Source organism: Lemur catta, chromosome 1 (assembly GCF_020740605.2).
Source record: "Lemur catta isolate mLemCat1 chromosome 1, mLemCat1.pri, whole genome shotgun sequence".
Classification (NCBI taxonomy): domain Eukaryota; kingdom Metazoa; phylum Chordata; class Mammalia; order Primates; family Lemuridae; genus Lemur; species Lemur catta.
The window spans coordinates 282224374-282243554 of NC_059128.1; the positions used below are offsets into that span (position 1 = coordinate 282224374).

General features: G+C 44.4%; 1 protein-coding gene across 1 annotated transcript in view; it reads left to right on the top strand.

The window, feature by feature from the left end:
* FAM3B (FAM3 metabolism regulating signaling molecule B) overlaps window positions 1-17898 on the top strand; it is a 31976-nt gene extending 14078 nt beyond the window's left edge. The window contains exons 3-8 of the mRNA XM_045558353.1: window positions 8293-8416; window positions 13327-13385; window positions 14285-14335; window positions 15586-15673; window positions 16813-16945; window positions 17681-17898. Coding sequence (XP_045414309.1) covers window positions 8293-8416; window positions 13327-13385; window positions 14285-14335; window positions 15586-15673; window positions 16813-16945; window positions 17681-17770 — 545 coding nt within the window. The 3' untranslated portion in view covers window positions 17771-17898. The remainder of the gene's footprint in view (window positions 1-8292; window positions 8417-13326; window positions 13386-14284; window positions 14336-15585; window positions 15674-16812; window positions 16946-17680) is intronic.
* Window positions 17899-19181: the final 1283 nt, after the last annotated feature.

The window sequence follows — 19181 nt, forward strand, 5'->3', positions numbered from 1 at the left end:
GGACAGGAACAGGTCAGACTGGAACCCAGCCCCAGCTCTCCCACCTCGCCCCTCAGCCCTGCCCGGCTCCTCCTTCCCCTCCGTCTACTCCTTCCCCTCCGTCTACGCTCAGTTTGGAAGCTGCCCCTGCCCTGGACGCCCGCCATGGCATCCCCACGGAGCCTGCTGGTCCAGGGCTGCTGGAACTGGGCAGCCGGCACGGAGGACGTTGGAGGGAGGAGGGGCCCAGGCGCCACACCCCCCTTTCAGCCTCCCTGGGGTCTTAACATTTTAACAAATCTGAAATAAACTTCACCTGGAAACAATTCACTGCTATTTTTAGAATGAAAAATGTACTTTTTGGTGAAAACTGTTTGAAATGTTTGCAGGCACAGCCCCGTAGCTCAGTCACAAAAGTGCTGATCATTTTCTAACCTCTCCAGCATATGTGGAACGGAGGGTCCTTTGCTTTCTTACCCTCTCCCTCCTCCTTAGGGGTTTAACTTCTCACGTAAGCGCCGCTTCTCTCCTCTGCGCATCGCCTTTGGGACCTACCAGAGCACGTGATTTGCTAGCGTTTGGGAAGTGTGAGCACAGGAAATTCACCAGCATGATGGCGAGGAAACGCCGTCTCTTTTGCCTCCTGGGGATCTTTCTCTTTGGCTCTTTGGTGGCGTCTTCGGACCTGTCTCCTGAAGCTTATAACTTTTCCGCTGGCTTTAGAACAAAGTAAAACTACTTTTCCGGGTGTCCCTTGCTACCTCCTGCGCTAATCTGCTGCCGTGCTGCCGTCCTAACGGCGTGTCCTCTGGGACTCTGAAGGTACACGTCGTCCTCACGGCCTTATCTCTAAGAACCATGGGGCCATGGCTGCATCAGCTCGTCCCCTCTGGGAGGAACTGTGCGCACCTGCCAGCGTGCACAGCGCCACCGTGTAGGGCCTGCGTCCCCTAGCTGGAAGGACACCGCACCAGCATCCTCTCCGCAGCACTGTGATGAGGGCAGGAGGGACATCTGTCTGTGTCTGACCACAGGGGCTTCTGTGATGAATCATGGACCAGTCACAGCGAGAATAGCACTGTCTGCAGGTCTGTGTGCTTGTTAAGGGAACAGGTGACCTACGTGGAGGACCACGCTGTATTCCCACGTGGAGAGCGCTCTCTAAATTGGGTATCCACGCACAGGATGTCTGCAAAGCTGGGAGCCAGGACATGCTTACTTTTAAACAGTTTGTGAACTACATTTTCAAATACTATGTTCGATGTGTTTTTCAAGTGAATACTTAAGCAATGAGTATAATTATTAAACTGAAAAGAAAAATCTAAATACATTACGGAGTGTCTAAAAATCTAGAAACACCAGAAAGATAATGTATGTATAGCACTTTTTCAAAATAACAATTGGGCACTTACTTTAAATTTGCACATCTGGAGGTTGACAAAAAACATGTTAGGTATATTATTTGAAAAATTTAAGTAACATACAGTTTAAATATGTTTAACCTGTGTTTTCCAACTCTGCAGATACCTTCTGTGTGCATAGAAAAGTCTGGAAGGAAATAAACCAAAAGGTAAAGCAGTGACTGTTTCTGAGAGTGAAAATATGTAGGTTTTTTTCTCTCTCTCTCTTTTTTTTTTTTTGATCACCTATTACTTTTAACATTTTTCCCTGCAGAAATTAAATACTATAAAATCTCATGGCCCTTTCTTGTTTAAAAAGCTAGAATCAGCAGGAAGAAGAGTTGGTAGAAGTTGACCAGAGCCATGCTAGGCGTGACTCTCAGTCGCTCAGCTGGTTTTGCAGGGGAGCCAAGGTTCAGTTTCTCTGCAGTTGTCTGCCGGCATCCACGCAGGTTTCTGCAACATGAGGGGCCAGACATTCATTCACTTATTCGCTCATTCAGCAGATACTGACAGAGCAGCTGTGTGCAGCACTCACCGCCCAGCTGCTGGGGACACAGGGAAAACTAAGCAGACAAAATACCTGCCCTCATGGAGAATTTTTAAAAAGGAAAAGGAAACTGTAGGCTATTAGAGAGTGGCAAGTGCTAAGAAAAATAAGATAAAACAAGGTGGGGGCCTGGGCGGTATTGGGGGGCTGGAGCGTTGAGACGACAGAGAAGGGAGATCCGAAGGAGGGGAGCAAACCATGCAGGGGGGCGCTGAGTGCTCCCTGGAGAGATCCTGGGGCCCGAGGACTGTGGTCACCAAGGAGCTCAGACCACGCCAGCTCGTGGTGCGCTCGGACAGCACAGCACTTCTCTGCACCCTGCACCAGTGCTGTTTGCCCTGGTCATGACAGCGTTTACTTAATGCATTGTTTAACTCACAGATAAAAATGGCACCTATTGATGGTATGTGGTGTGATGTTCTGACATCCGTGTACACTGTGAAGTGGCTCAATCAAGGCAACTCACATGTGCATCACCTGACATCCTAACTGTTTTCTGTGGTGAGAACACATAACCTCTGCCGTCATAGCAATTTTCACGGACACAGTCCAGCGCCCTCCCCTTATCTGCGGTTTTGCTTTCTGCTATTTCAGTTACTTGAGGTCAGCCACAGTCCAAAAATACTAAGTGGAAAAGCCCAGAAATAAACAATTTGTAAGTTTTAAATTACATGCCTTTTTTAGTAGCACGGTGAAATCTCGCGCCATCCTGCCCCGCCCCACCCACGATGTGCATCATTCTTTTGTCCATGGCATCCACGCTGTCCACGCTGCCTGCGGCTCACTTATCAAAGTTAGTAGCTGTCTCGGTTATCACATCAGCTGTCTCTGTATCTTACCACTTGTGTTCAAGTAACCCTATTTTACTTAATTAATGGCCACAAAGCACATGAGCAGTGATGCTGGCACTGCAGTAGACCAAAGAGAAACTGTAAAATGTATCCTTTCAGTGAAAAGGTGAAAGTTCTCAGCTTAATAAGGAAATAAAAAATCTTACACTGAGGTTGCTAAGATCTGTAGGACAATAAGATATTTTGAGAAAGGGAGATCACATTCACATAACTTTTATTACAGTATATTGTTATAGTTGTTTTCTTTTATTATTGTTAATCTCTTACTGTGCCTAATTTATAAATTAAACTTTATCAAAGGCATGATACGTATAGGAAAAAACATAGTACAGGTAGAGCATTCCAAATATGAAAATTCAAAATCCAAATGCTCCAAAATCTAAAACTTTTTGGGAGCTGACAGGAAGTATTCATTGGAGTATTTTGGATTTCGGGTGTTCAGATTTGGGATGCTCAATTGGTAAATATGACGCAGATATTCCCAAATCTGAAAAAATCCAAAATCCAAAACACTTCTGGTCCCAAACATTTCAGATGGGGAATACTCAACCTGTAAGTATGGGATTTGGTACTATTCATGGTTCCAGGCATCCACGGGGGTTTTGGAATGTGTCCCCTGCTGGTAAGGAGGGACCACTGTGTACTCTTATTAACTGTGATCACCGTGCTGTACAATAGATCTCTCGAACTTATTCTTCCTGCCTGAGATTGTGTACCCTTTGACCCACATCTCCCCAACCCCCCAAGCTCCAGCCTCTGGTAACCACCATTCCACTCTCTGCGTCTATGAGTTCGACTTTTCTACACTCCTCATGTGAGATCAAACAGTATTTGTATTTCTGTGCCTGGCTTATTTCACAGAGTGTAATGTCCTCTGTGTTCATCCATGTTGTCACAAATGACAGGATTTCTTTCTCTTTTAAGGCCAAATAGTCTTCTACTATATATATATATATATATATATATATATATATATATGCATTTTCTTTATTCATTCATCCGTCGATGGGCACATGGGTTGCTTCCAGATCTTGGCTGCTGTGAGAGTGCTGCCTTGAAAATGGGGTGCAGATAGCTCTTCAACATACTGATTTTGTATCCCTTGAATATATACCCAGAAGTGGGCTTGCTGCATCAACTATTCTATTTTTGATTGTTCTGAAGAATTTTATACTATTTTCCGTAATGGCTGTACTAATTTACATTCCCACCAACAGCGTACAAGGGTTCCCTTTTCCCACATCTTTACCAACACTTGTTATCTTTAATCTTTTTTATAATTTAACCATTCTGATAAGTGTGAGGTGATATCTCTTTGTGGTTTTAGTTTGCATTGCCCTGATGATTAGTGATACTGAACATTTTTTCATATACCTTTTGGCCATTTGTATCAAATATATCTTCTTTGGAGTAAGATGTCTATGCTCCTTCACCCATTTTTAATCAGGTTTTTCTTATTATTGAGTTGTTAGAGTTCCTTATATTATTTTGGATGTTAACCCCTTATGTGTATACTTTGCAAATATTTCTCCTATTTTATAGGTTGTCTCTTCACGCTGTTGTTTTCTTTGCTGTGCGGAAGCTTTTTAGTTTGATATAATTCCATTTGTTTATTCTTGCTTTGTTGCCTACGCTTTGGGGGCCATATCCACAAAATCATTGCACAAACCAATGTCATGGAACTTTTCCCCTTTATATTATCTAGCAGTTTTATAGTTTCAGGTCTTACATTTAAGACTTTAATTTATTTTGAGTTGATTTGGGTACGTGGTATGAGATGAGGATAAAAGTTCATTCTTTTGTATGTGGATATCCAGTTTTCCCAACACCATTGTTTTTTATTTCAGCATATTACGAGGGCTCAAATGTTTAGGTTGCATATATTTTCTTTGCCCCGCCCGAGTCAGAGCTTCAAGCGTGTCTGCGCCCCAGAAGGTGCACACCACACCCATTAGGTGTGAATATGCCCATCTCCTCCTCCCCCCTCCCACCTGCTCAGCACCTGATGAATGTTACTATTATATGTGCACTAAAGTGTTGGTCAGTTAATACCAATTTGATGGTGAATACATGTGGTGCTTGTTTTTCCATTCTTGTGATACTTCATTTAGTAGAATGGGCTCCAGCTCTATCCAGGATAATACAAGAGGTGCTAGATCACTGTTTTTTGCCAACACCATTTTTTGAAGAGACTTTCCTTTCTTCATGAACTTAAGTTGATGATATGATGTTAGCTGTGGACTCGTTATATATGGCCTTTATTGTGTTGAGGAACATTCCTTCTATACTTAATCTGTTGGGAGTTTCAACATCATGAAAGGATGTTGAATTTTGTCAAAAACATCATCATATGGTTTTTGTCCTTCATTCTGTTAATATAGTATATCATGCTTTTTGATTTGCATGTGTTGAATCTTCCTTGTATCCCAGGGATAAATTGTACTTGATCATGGTGAATGATCCTTTTAATGCATTTATTGTTGAATTCAATTTGTTAGTACTTTGTTGAGGATTTTTGCATCTATGTTCATTAAGTATATTGGTCTGTAATTTTCTGACAGTGTCCTTGTCTGGCTTTGATCTCAGGGTAACATAGGCCTCATAAAATGAGTTTGGAAGTATTCCTTCCTCTTCAGTTTTTTTGAAGAGTTTGAGATGGATTATTATTAGTTCTTTAAATGGTTGGTAGAATTCGGCCATGAAACTATCTGATCCTGGGCTTTTCTTTGATGGGAAACTTTTTATGACTGATTCAGTCTCCTTGCTTTTATTGGTCTGGTCATATTTTCTGTTTCTTCCTATTCAGTCTTGGTAGGTTGTATGTTTCTAGGAATTTACCCATTTCTTCTAGGTTATCTAGTGTGTGGATGTGTAATTTGTTCCTAACAGTCTCGTATGATCCTTTGTTCTTCTGTGGTATCAGTTGTAATGTTTCCCCTTTCATTTCTGATTTTATTTATTTGAGTCTTCTTTCTTAAGCTGAGTGTGTCAATTTTGTTTATTTTTCTAAAAAACCACCTCTTTGTTTTGACCTTTTCTATTGTTTTTCTAGTCCTTATTTCATTTATTTCTGTTCTGATCTTTGTTATTTCCTTCCCGCTGCTGACTTTTGGCTTAGTTTGTTCTTCTTTTTCTATTTCCTTGAGGTGTAACTTTAGAGACTTTTCTTTCTTTTTTTGATGTAGGCATTTATTACTATAAAATTCTCTCTTAGAACTGCTTTTGCTGCATCCTGTAAGCTTTGGTATGTTGTGTTCCCATTTTCATTTGTCTCAAAATATTTTTTAATTTCCCTTTTAATTTCTTCTTTGATCCATTGGTTGTTCGGGAGCATGTTGTTTAAATTTCTACGTATCTGTGAATTTTCTGAAATTGCTCCTATTATGGACTTCAAGTTTTATACCATTGTAGCAGGAAAAGATATTTGATATGACTTCAATCTTCTTAAATTTTTTAAACCTTTTTTAGTGGCCTAACGAATGATCCGTTCTGGAAAATGTTCCGTGTGCGCCTGAGAAGAACGTGAATTCTGTTGTTGCTGGATGGAATATTCTGTATGTGTCTGTTCGGTCCAGCTGGTCTACAGTATAGTTCAGATCTGTTATGGTCTGAGTGTTGGTGTCCCACCAAAATTTATGTGTTAAAACTTCATCACCAATGTGATAATATTAAGAAGTAGGGCCTTTGGGGAGTGGTTAAATCATGAGGGTTTGTGAATGGGATTAGGGCACTTACGAGTGGAATTAGTACCCTTATGAAAGAGATTGGATGAAGCACATTTGGCCGTTTCCTCCACCTGAGGACACAGCAACAAGGTGCCGTCTGTGCAAAATGGGCCCTCACCACACACTGAATCTGCTGGCACCTTGACCTTGGATTTCCCAGCCTCTAGAACTGTAAGAAATAAATTTCTGTTGTTTACAAATTACCCAGTCTAAGATGTTTTTTAATAGCAGCCTGAACAGACTACAACAGTGTTTCCTTATTGATTTTTGGTCTGGCCGATCTGTCCTCTGTTGAAAGTAGGGTACCAAAGTCCCCTACTGTTAGCGTAGAGCAGTCTCTCCGCCTTCAGGTCTCCTGATATTTGCTTTATATATTTAGACTCTCCAATCATGGGTGCATATATATTTACAATTGTTCTATCTTTTTGATGAATTGACCTTTTATCATTATGTAATGACCTTCTTTGTCTTTTCTTACAGTTTGACTTAAAGTCTATCTTAACTGATAGAGTATAGCTACTCCTGCTCTCTCATAGGCAGCATATAGTTAGGTCTTGTTTTCCTGTTTTTTGTTTTTTAAATCCATTCAGCCCTTCTATGTCTTCTGATTAAGGAATTTAATTCGTTTACATTTAAGGTAATTATTGATAGGTGAGGACGTACTGCTGCCATCTTGTTAATTGCTCTCTGGTTGTTTTGTAGATCCTTGGTTTCTTCCTTTCTGTCCTGCTGTCTTCCTTTGCGATGACATGACTTTCTGTAGTGGTGTGCTTGGATTCCTTACTCATGACATCCTGTCTTACGTATACTCCACCACATTACTGACTATATTCCTTAGTGTGAGTGCACTAGGTCAGAGCACAGCAGGCCACACAATAGAGAGCCCAGACCCCCGTCAAACTTGAAGGGTAAGAAAGTGCTGCTGAATGTCTTTCTGGAGACTTGGGGTTTGATCTGTATGAGCGTAGCCCTGGGAGTTCTGTGGTGGTGACAGACAGCTGCTCCCGGTGGAGCAGCCGGAGAGCATGCCGGGGAGGCAGTGTCCAGGGCCAGCCAGGCTCCTCACACCCAGCCTCGGGTCCCTCAACCCTCCCGAATGGCCAACCCCTGTGAAATAAGGGTCCTGGGAGAGACAGCTTCACTCCTGACAGCACTGACATCATAGTACCCCAAGCAGAAATGCTCCGTTCCTCAGGCTCAAGGGAAAGGAGAGTGGCTCAGCTGTGGTCAGTATAGTGGTCAGGGGTATGTGTGTGTCTGTGGGTGGTATAGTGTATGTGCGTGAGTGTGGTGCAGTATGTGTGTTGTGTGTGGTGTGTGTGTTCATGTGTGATGTGTGTATAGTGAGTGTGTGGTGTGTATGTGGTGTGTGGTGAGTGTGTGGTGTGTGCATGTAAGGCATTTCAGGTGTGCACATGCACAGCTGTGTAGATGTCCCATAGGTGGCTGTCTGTGACCAGCACTCTCAGGCCCTGGACCCTTTCATTTATTGCCAAGTGAATGCACTTTGTGCAGCAAGAATGTTACTTACAGTGGGGAGCCGTGGGAAGTGATTCCCAATTGTACCTACTCGATATTCCTCCCCCCTTGGCTTATTCGTCACTTTAAGACAAAAGAAGATTAAATTAACTGCGTCTATAGGGAATTCCCAATGACCCTAATGAAATTCAGCTCTGCTCACCCGCCCTGGGGGCGCTGGCGGGGGGCGCTGGAGCAGGAGGGCGGAGTCAGGCAGCAGGTGCACCTGGTGGATGGCTGTGACGCTAACTGCTTGTTCTTCATTCCAGCCCCAGCCCCCAGAAGGCAGAAATGTGACCACTGGACCGCGTGCCCCCCTAACACCTACGCCTACCGGTTGCTCAGCGGGGGCGGCAGAAACAACTACGCCAAGGTCTGCTTTGAGGACGAGCTGTAAGTACGGGGTTTAGAGAGGGCGCAGCCGTCCTACTGACCTCCCTTGCCTGCGGCTGTCGGAGGGCACGGCTGCCCACAGGGCATGTCCCTGGTCTCAGGCAGAGCCCGAGGGCTCCCGGGTAGAAGTGAAAGCCACGCTGTGTCAGTTGGGGAAGGACACTGACTGTCTGTGCTGGCTGCATGTGTCCCGTGATGAACTGCTGCAGGTCCATTTGACAGCAGCTAGAACTCATTGGGGTTTGTATTTTGCACTTCACTTTGAGTGTGTGGCAGAGCCCTTCAGAGTCTCGGGAACACCAAATCCAGCTGCCACAGTTCACTCTGCCTTGTTGAATGATCCTCACCCTCAGGGATTACAGCAGGTGGAGTTTCTCTCTACAGTTCACACCTCACACCTCTTCAGTATTCTGGGAAAACCAGTATAGAATTGGTATTATTTCTTTTTTAAATGTTTGGCATAATTTTCTAATGAAGCTCTCTGGGCCTGGAGTTTTCTTTGTGAGAAAGTTTTTAATTAAAAACGTAGTTTATGTCAGAAGGCCAGGACTACTCAAGTTATCTGTTTCTTCTTGAATGAGGCTCATTATTTTTTGAGGGCTTCCTTGATTCAATGCACAGCTAAGCTGAGCCTTTCTTTGATCAGACCGGAATCAGCTATTCCTCAAGAGCCGGGTCCTAAAGTGGGCTGCAATATTTAGAAACTAAGATCTGGGCGCTCCATGTGCTCAGAGCCCCTGGGATGGTGACACTTCTGAGCACTTCAGGGGACGGAGCCAAGTAATGCATGTTTTCCAAGTCTTGAATTTAGATTAGTATTTCCAATTCAAATTTAACATTTCAGGGGTCTTTTCTCTGTTGTTTGATTTTGCATTTTATCTCTTTTTCCTTGTACCAAAAATCTTGGTTCCTAGTAATGCAACTACTGAATGAAGTTTAAAATTTTTTTGCAGTTGTTAATTAGTCTGGCACGGTGGCATGTGCCTGTAGTCCCAGCTATTTGGGAGGCCAAGGTGGGAGGATCACTTGAGACTGGGAGTGCTATAATAGGCTGTGCAACACAGCAAGACCCTGTCTCTATAAAAAATGAAAAAAAATAGCTGGGCCTGGTGGCATGAACCTATAATCCCAGCGACTCAGGAAGCTGAGGCAGGAGGATGGCTTGAGCTCAGAACTTCGAGCCTACAATGAGCTGTGATCATGTCACTGCACTCCAGCCTGGGCAACAGAGTGAGATCCTGTCTCTAAGAAAAAAATTTTTTTGCAGATCTTTTTATTTTTAAAAATATTCCATTAAGTGTGCACAGAGGTACAGAGTATTATGACCAAAGTCATATGAAACAACTATTTTTCCTCTAATTGTATTACATATTTGATATAAAGTTGGATTAATTACAGTTTGTTTTCAATTTTAGAGGTCTTTTTTCTGGTTTTCTTTTGATTTAATTTAATTTTTGAATATGTAATACATTTACGTGGTTCATAAATCCACATTAGGTTTCAAAAAAATATTCTCAGCGAAATCTTCCCCACACCTTCCACTTTTTCTCCCCACCTGCTTTTCTCACTTTCATTAGTTGTTTTTATTAGGTTCTGATTTATCCTTCTAGTGTTTATGGCAACAATAAGCTATTTATGTAATTAATATATACCTATGTATGTATTATATACATTTATATATGTGCACGTATGAGTATATATGTATGTATTAATATGCCCATATATGTATGTATGTATATTCACACACATATATTCTTTCTTACATAAAAGGTAGCAAACTCTACTCAGTTATGTACTTTGCTTTCTTCACTTAGCAGTAAGATCACTCCATATTATCAGTACATGGGGATTTTCCTTATTCCTTTTTATTGACGCATAGTATTTCGTAGCATGAGTGTATCACAGTTTATCCAACTAGTTCTGCGCTGACTGGCATTTATGCAGCAGTGAATAACCTGTGAATACATTGTTTTGTAATTAATCAGAATAAGGTGAACACTTGTGTAACCACTGTCCTGATTAAGAAATAGATTGGCACTAACCCTCCACAAGTCCTCTGTATGCCTTCCCAAATGCAGCCCCTCTTTCCTTTCTGCCCAGTGGTAACCTCTGTTTTACCTTTTATGCTCCTCATTTCCTTGCTTTTTTTGATAGTTTTACTGCCTAACATGCATTGCAAAACATTGTTTTGTGTATTTTGAACTTTATGTAAATGGAATCATAAACCATATACTCTTTTATGTCTGGCTTTTTTTGCTCAAAATTATATTTGTGAAATTTATCCATGATGTTGGATGTAGCTATTGTTCATAGATTTCCATTGCTATGTAGTATTGCATTGCATAAATATACTACAATTCATTCATTCATTCTGCTATTGGTTGACATTTGATTCATACCCACTTTAGGGCTATTATGAATAATGGTGCTATAAATAGTTCTGTTTATGTCTCTTGGTTCACTTGTTCCTGCATTTCTGTTGGATACGCTTCTTTTTAGTGGGGGAGGGGGAGGGTGTGTATTACAACCGCCTCAAATTCTTTAGACACAATAACAGGTTATAGTTATAGATAAGGTTTATTATAGCAAAAGATATAGAGCAAAGGCTGCTATGGGTCTACTGATGGGGAATTCTTGCAGTTTATGTTTCTCTGAAATATCTTTATTTCATCTTTATTACTGAAAGATATTTTTTCAGACTGTGTTGTCCATTGTTTTCTTTCAACACACGCACAGTACTATTCCACTGTCTTCCAGCTTCCACTTCGTCTTTTAGGAAGTTATCTGATAGTTGTTACTACTGTGAAAATAACTGCTTTTCTCCCCTCCTGATTGCCTTTGAAATTTTTTCCCCTTATCTTTGGTTTTCAGCATTTGTACGACATGTTCATTGTTGTTTCATCTTATCTAGGTTTCGGGGGGCATCTTAAATATGTACGTCTTGACGTCCATCATCCCATTTGACAAATTCTCTGCTATTATATCTTCTGCTCCATCATTTCTTCTCTTTCTCCAAGACTCCTAATGAAACACATGTTAGACCTTATTACCACTATATCCTCTATAGTCTACAGATTTTTTTATATTTTCCATTTTTTTATCTCTGTCCTTCACTATAGATGGAGCTATTTCTCAGTTCACTAATTCTCTCTTGTGTTGTGCCTAATCTGCTATTAAACCCATCCATTGGCTGATTTTAGGTTATTTTAGTTTTTGAGCTTTGTTTTGGTTCTTTTTCAAATCAGCATGTTAATTTTTATGGTTTCGAGTTCTGAAATTTTTATCAGTAATGTTCTGGAGTATATTAATTATGGCTATTTTACAGTCTGAGTTGGATAACTACTGTTCAGAGCCCCTGTGAATCTGTCACTATTACCTGTTGCTTTCTGCCAGTTGCACTGGTTCTTGTTTACATTGGCTCCTTTCCTCGTGTGCCAGGTTATAGTTGATAGTGCGTGAGACAGTACAGTTGAGAAATTGTTTTTCTTTTAATTGAGGCATAGGATGATTTCTTCTTCGGCTGAGGATGATTCTTTGCTTCTGCCAGGGCCCCAGAACCATTAGCAGAACAGAATGAACTGAATAAATTCTGAAGGTTGATAAAGTCAAAGGGCCACCCAGTTGACTTAAAACTGGGCTGAAGTGTTTGCAAGTTCTGATTTATTTCTGGTTCATCCTCACTTTTAGGATTCAACCCTTCGTGACCCCACTCAAGTAAAATGTGGGGGATTTGGCATGGCCCTCGCCTTGGCTTCTGCCTTCATGGAGTTGTCACAGGTGCTGTTCACTTGCTTAGGTGCCTTTTCTGGAATCAGCAGATGCTCCTTGGGTGAAAGTAGCTTCACATGCTGGGCCCACCACCTGGAAATTCAGTCTTCCCCCCAGGTCCTGGCCTGGGAGATTCTCTACTACCTTATTAATCTCTAATGTATTCAAGCAGAGCTTTAAAAAAAAAAAAAAGTTGCCTCCTGCTTTCTGTTTTTCTGTATGGGAGAGTAGATTCAGATTTACCCAACTTTCCATTACCAGAAACATAAGTTTCTTTTTGCTTCTTTTCAAGTTCTTACGGAGTATTCTCTACAATTGTCAGACAGCACTAAGCCTAGAATACTCATAGGGGAGTTTAGGGAAGACGTCAAGAGAAGAACATTAAAGTGCCACACTTACTGTTCCAAAGCATGGCAGGAGGAGGAAAGCCTCCAAGTTCTTCTCATGAAGCTAACATTGATTCTAGAACTCGACAGAAGGCATGTGTGCACATACACGTGCGCACACAATTTCTTGGCTCTTCAGTAATACCATCTCCAGGAAAGTCATTTAGTCCTCCTGGTCCTAGAACACAATCCCCTCGAATTTGACATTTCATATTCTCCAAGTTAGAAGTGAAAATTAGGTAACCCAGTTTGGGGTACTTATTTAAATAGAGAAACTGTATTAAAGTTAGTGGTTGGATGAAAAGGATTGCCAAGAGTCAAGCAAAGCCATTGTCACCATGCTGAGGGGCACAAGGATGGACACAAATTGAGGTCACCAGACTTGCCTGAATCCACTGATCCACTTCTCACTGCTTCCTGTTTGTAAAATGGAGAAACAGATGCTCAGGAGGTGGGTGCAGATTTAGTGAAAGAATGTTTGTAAAGAGCCTGAGCTAAATAAATATTAGTTTCTCCTCTCCCCAGCCATTTGCCTAAATATAAGAGTAAATGCAGTTTCCAGCCCCCAGGGACTGAGTCTATAAAAGTGGGGACAGATATGTGTGGAGTGAGTACGGGGTGACGTTCTAGGGAGCCCCACCAAGGCCAGGGCAGGGTGGCCAAGAGACAGTAAGTGCCAGCAGGCGAGAGAGACTCCACCAGGTGAAGACGTCGGTAAGAAAGGAGTTCCTTGACTAACATTTGGTTACATTTCAGGCTCATAGGACAAAAGGTTGGAAATGCCGCCACAGGAATAAACATTGCCATCGTCAACTGTAAGTTATTAAATGTTTTCTATGAAACTTCTCTGAAAGCTCTGTGATCGGATTTCCAAAGATACCTTGAGTTTACACGATTTTTGCACACCATCTAGTTTAGGTTTATATTAATGCATTTTAAAGGTACATATTTAATTATTTTTACAAGCCTTACTTTACAGATTATTTGTGGTCCCAACAACAACAGAAAAAAACTGAAAACCAAATATAAATAGACTTTATAAAAGAAAAAGAAGGGTAGGTAAGAAGGCAGAGTTAAAACCGGATGAGCAGCCCGTGGGGCGCAGACCCGAGGTCCAGGACTGAGCCTCACCTGTGCTCCCAGGTGCCCCGTGGCTGAGCAGACGGTGACACCACAGGCCGATTCCTCCTTTGTGTGATAAAAGCCACTAGACCCTCAGGGGAAAAAAAACATGGCCTCTTAGGCCCGGAAAAATCTTCTGTCACAATTGCCGTTGAAGTTTCTGGAAAACAAGAAGCACAGCAGATGCAGGAAGAGCGTTTCAGAGGGCTTCCCTGTGAGCCAGCCGACAGCACAGAGCAGGGCTGGGGGGCAGGAGGCAGCGCGCTCCCGTCCACAGCCGCCGGGGGGGCTGACGCCAGGAGTGCACAGGGCTGAGGCGGGGCCTTCGTTGCCTCAGTGGGAAGAGGTGGCGGCTGGGGAGAGAAAGTGACATCAAATCTAACCCAGAGCAGCCTGGAAGGGCATTCCGGAGCAGCTCCTGCCCTGGGGACATTCCTCGGGAGGACAGCCCCCTCTGCAGGCTGGGTCACGGAGCAGTGGTGTTTCCCGGAGAGAGGCAGCGAAGAAATGAGCTGTGTCCAGGCTCTAGTGCCACGAATGTGCCCTGAGGTCCATGGACGTCCCTTTAAACAACTTCCTCTTTCACTTTCAGATGCCACCGGGAAAGTGGCAGCAACACGAAGCTTTGACATGCATGAGGGTGGTAAGAAAATTCTTCTCCTGATAAAATTTAGACACAAAACTAAGATTAAAAAAATACAAACAAAAATGTCAGTCATTTTTATTTTGTCTCCTAAAAGTACTGCCAGCAGGTCACGTGATTATTCTCGCCTGGTCTCACATCGATCCTCTTAGGCTGTAACTGAGTCATATGATAAAGTTTGAAGACATTATCTAGAAATGTGTTTTCTTTGATTACACTTTTCCTTAGTTGTTCTCTTTTGTGCTTTCATGAGGTGATGAGAAAGAAAAGTCTTCTTGTTTAAACCAAATACAGTACCTGTAAAACAATGGCGTGGACATCCAGCCCTGAATCCCTCCAGCACCTGCGCGAGGTGACTTAGTTACCCTCGGTGGCTCCGGGGGCCGTCCCAGGCCAGGACAAGCCTCCCTGGAACGCGTGGCACCCGGTCTCCTCGGATGGTTTCTCCTTTCTGGGCACTGAATGTGGACCTCAGTTTCTGGGCAGGAGATACCAGCCCTTCTTATTTTTAGTGAACACTGAGGGTTTAAAAGCAAATCTTTATAAAGACAGTAGGGAAGAGGAACAAAAAGTGTGTGCACCCACCTGGTGAGAACTCTGCCCTGGTCCCCTGCAGTCTACCTGGGCAGAACTGTAAACAGTGAGCTGCAGGGGTGAGTCACGGGGCTTGAGAGTAGCCTTTCTTTTCTCCCCGTAAGGCATAGAGAAGTCTCCGGGCTGGGGCTCACCCATATCTGGCTTGCTCTGCGCTTCCCGTGTTTAGGGCCTGGGGGCGTCTCTGCCCTGCACAGGTGCCAGCGTGGGCGCGAGGCTGCTCCACTCCAGGACAGTCACACTGTGGGCCCGGCTCTGCAGCAGTGATTGCGGAGTGCGCCCCACCTGCGCTGCACACGTTGCTGGTTTCCAGTTTGGTCGATAGACTCTGTATCGTCTAATTTCCAAGGAGATTCTTTCTAGCACGAGCTCCAGTTGCCGTGTTCATCGGGCAATAAAGATCCTCATCTTGACTCCTTTTCGCTACAACCCTGCACACCTATTGCAAGTGTTCTGCGTGGTTCTTTTCCTTCTATGCTGGGCGGCTCGCCTCGGAGGGTCCCCTGTTGAACCGCAGCAACTGTTCACCATTTGCGAGGTTGAGAGACAAGCTCTGGGAACCGGAGGGTGCAGAGTGGATGGGAGGCTGAGTGCAGAAGGAAGCCCAGCGTCCAGTTAACAGACAAGATCCTAAACTGACTGCATTGACCCGACAGATAACTCTGGACCAATGACGGAGTTTATTCAGAGTGCTCCTCCGAAGTCCCTGCTCCTCATGGTGACCCATGACGACGGAAGCACCAGGTGGGTGTGGGTTAGTGGGTGGAGAGGCCTGGGTCCCTTGGTACGGTCCTCTGGGGAAGAACAGAAAGTCAAGGAGCAAGGTGCTTCCCTAAAGGAAAAGAATGAAAGATCGTGACAAAACAGACTGCATTTCTTTAAAAAGAAAAAATCACGAGCCAGTGAAGCTGTCCATAAGTGCTAGAATCTAAGGAGTATTTCCAGGTAGCAAGACAAAGCCACAGCTGACCATGGATGGAAATGCCTAGGGCCTGGCCAGGAAAGCGAAACCTAGGCTGGCACTTGCAGAACTAGAGGAAATTGAGCCAACTTCTCAGATGATGAGGAAATGAATAAAGAAACACCCACATGCGCAGTGCTTTAGTAGAAGTGGATTTAGCTCAGTGCTTCTCAAAGTGTGTTTGCCAAGTAAACATGTGTCTTTACTGCTGAAAGTTTCTAAGAACCTTCCAAGTGCATATGTGCATTGTGAATTTCCAAGACCGTGCTGCTGACCACAGCATTTCCCAAATTTATCTGACCTCAGATTCCTTTTTCCATTGAGCATCTTACCAGACTGAAGTTCACACACTTTGAAAAACTCTGATTTAATTCATTTAGCAAAACCTAAACTTATTTTTTCCTCTCTGCCTCTTTCTCTCTTATTTTTTCCCTTGCTTACTGTAAACGGCACGATTTGCAATGTCAGTATTGCTTTACGTTTCTTTTTCTTCTTTGATGCTGACTTTTGTGAACATGAGAAACGGGAAGTTTTGACATTCACTTTTGTCTTTCGGCAACTTTTGTCCACCTTATTTTGCGGCCAATAAAAAAGACCGCCGCAAGGACTGAAAATTATGTTGGCTGAATGTGAGGATGTCATTGAACCTCAAACCACAAGGGCTTCTCAGAACGGAGAATTAAAATTCTGTGCCCTAAATTGAGGTCTAAAAGGGATCTGGATGTTGTCTGATGGTTAACTAGAAATTTGACGTCTTTGAGCAGCACGTGTGCTTGTTAGATGTTACCGTGGGCCCCAGGAGTGGGTGCATCAGTTTAGAAACCTAGGTCCAGGGACACGCAGCATGGCACACCCAGCACAGGGCTTCCCTCCCCTCGAGCCCCCACGTGAAGTGCTCTCCCGATTTCCCCTTCGCCCCCAGATTGAAGGACGATGCCAAGAACGCCATAGAAGCTCTCGGAAGCAAAGAAATCAGAAACATGCGGTTCAGGTCGAGCTGGGTATTTATTGCAGCGAAAGGCTTTGAACTCCCTGCAGAAATTCAGAGAGAAAAGGTGAGTGAGCGGTTTTTAAATGCCCCCTCCTACAATGGGAGAGAATCGTGAGGGCTGTAACTCAAAAAGATTGCTGGTCGGTTATAACTCCCTGTCTCTAAACATAAGATGTTTGTCCGCCTTTCCTATTAGATCAACATTAGCTCTTGACTAAGTTTCCAACTTCTCAAGTCCCTTTCCCAGTAAGAGACTCAGCATGGGCTGTGGTGTTGGTTTTCCACCACACTGCAGCCAACACGGTCCACCCCAGGCCTCTCCTTCCTTGGGCGGAAGGTTCAGCTTCCCAAGCCCCAGGGGTGACCAAGAAGGTGACCTGGGCTGGGGCATGGACACACCAGGACAGGGTGGGCACCAAGTAGACACTGACCAGTGCAGCCCCAGTGCTATCGTGGTGGTGGCACGTGCTGCAGGCTTGGTGACAGGATCATCCCGCCACAGTCTTTGATGAATATTTAAGGCGATGGCTACCCCAGTGACCCTGATTTGATCTTAACACACGATGGGAATGTATCCAATTATCACAGGTACCTGAAAACATACACATCTAGTATGTATCAGTAAAAATATATTATTAATAAACACCTTCAGAGGAAATGAGACACCTGGCTTAGGTTGGAGCGGATCAGATTCTATGAAGTGATTCTGTTTGTAAGACTTGGCCCACAGCAGACACTGATCAAATATTGGTTGATTGGATTAGTGAATAAGTGAAACCCTTTCCTTCCCTTTACACAGATCAACCACTCCGATGACAAGAAGAACAGGTACTCCGGCTGGCCGGCAGAGATCCAGATAGAAGGCTGCATCCCCAGGGAACCCAGCTAGTGCCGCCTGCTCCCCAATAAATGTGTTTTGTATGAACAAATGCAGCTGGAATCGCCAGAGAATACTATCCCTTTAATTCCCACAGTCAATTTTTAAAGTGTTTCAAGTTTGTTATAAACCAATGAACATTTGCTAGTGGTATCAAATCTTGGTACACCGTATTTTTCTGCCGGTATTTATAGAGTGAAGATATAGATAAGCAGGAAAACCGAAATGCATGGAAATTCTTAAAAGGAATGAAGTGATTTAAGCTGGACGGGAGAGCTGGGAGAAGCCGCTGCTACTTGTCCCGGTGTGGAGCTACGTCACGCTCAGATCTGAGTGTGACCTGTGTGGCTGACACAGCTCTGCAGAGGGAAAACCTGTATTCCGTTGTCACCGAGCACACCCGGGTTTCCAACAGACATCTGCTTGAGGAGGAGCGTGGTCTGGAGGGCGTAGCCAACTTCCTAGGGCAACCCAAGCAGAGCCTCTTGATCTTTCCCTGTGGGCTGAGAATTTATCCTTTCATTCCCCACAGCTGGGCGCCACCTCTGCCCGGGGACAGTGGTGAATGAGACGCAGTCGCTGGTGTCACCAGGGTGTTGAGCGGGGTGGGGAGGGAGGCCTTGCTCTCAGGACGGCAGCTGCACATCTCAGACTCTGTAGGAGACATGGCATCAGATCCGAGGCTCCAGGCTGCCCCACGCTCTGGGAAGTGGCATGTCGATGATGTATGTGACTCAGGGTTAAGGAAATAAACGCAGTGGGACAAAGTCACTGCCACGTGTCCACTCTACCCTCCTTCCCAGGCCCGGCCATCAGAGGGCCATGAGACTTGATGCCAGTTACTGCTGCCTCTCCGGGCCTGTGGTAGCTCGTCTGTCAGGTAGAGGACTTGGGGTAGATGAATGCTTTGGGAGCATTTTTGTCAGCAGGATATTTTAAAAACCCATGGTGGTACCTGATACCCTGAATTTCAGCCTCCTTCTATCAAACTACCCCGAATCTCAGTGGCTTACAACAGCGCTGATTTCTCATTCACTCTCCATATAGACCACAGCCAGGCGTGGCTCAGCCCCGGGCAGGGGGAGCCAGGCTGAGGGCGTCCCCTGGCAGGCGTGGAAGCCAGAGAGGGCACAGAAATCCAGACGCCCACCCCCTGGCTCCTGCCGGGTGTGTCAGCCCCACCTGCTCGAGCCCCATGGCCCCAAACACATCAGGCACCAGGTCAGCCCGGCCTGGGGAAGTCAGCCCGTCTCTCAGGGCCATGGCCCCCCTCCAGGGAAGGAGTGATTATTGTGAGTAGAAATGCCATGACCCGGGGACTACTGAAAACCAAGCACCACGCTGGCCCAGGGAGGAGCACCACTGGCCTACGGACCCCCTGCCTGGGCAAAGCCCTTGGGTGCCTGCATGTCTGCAGGGGAGT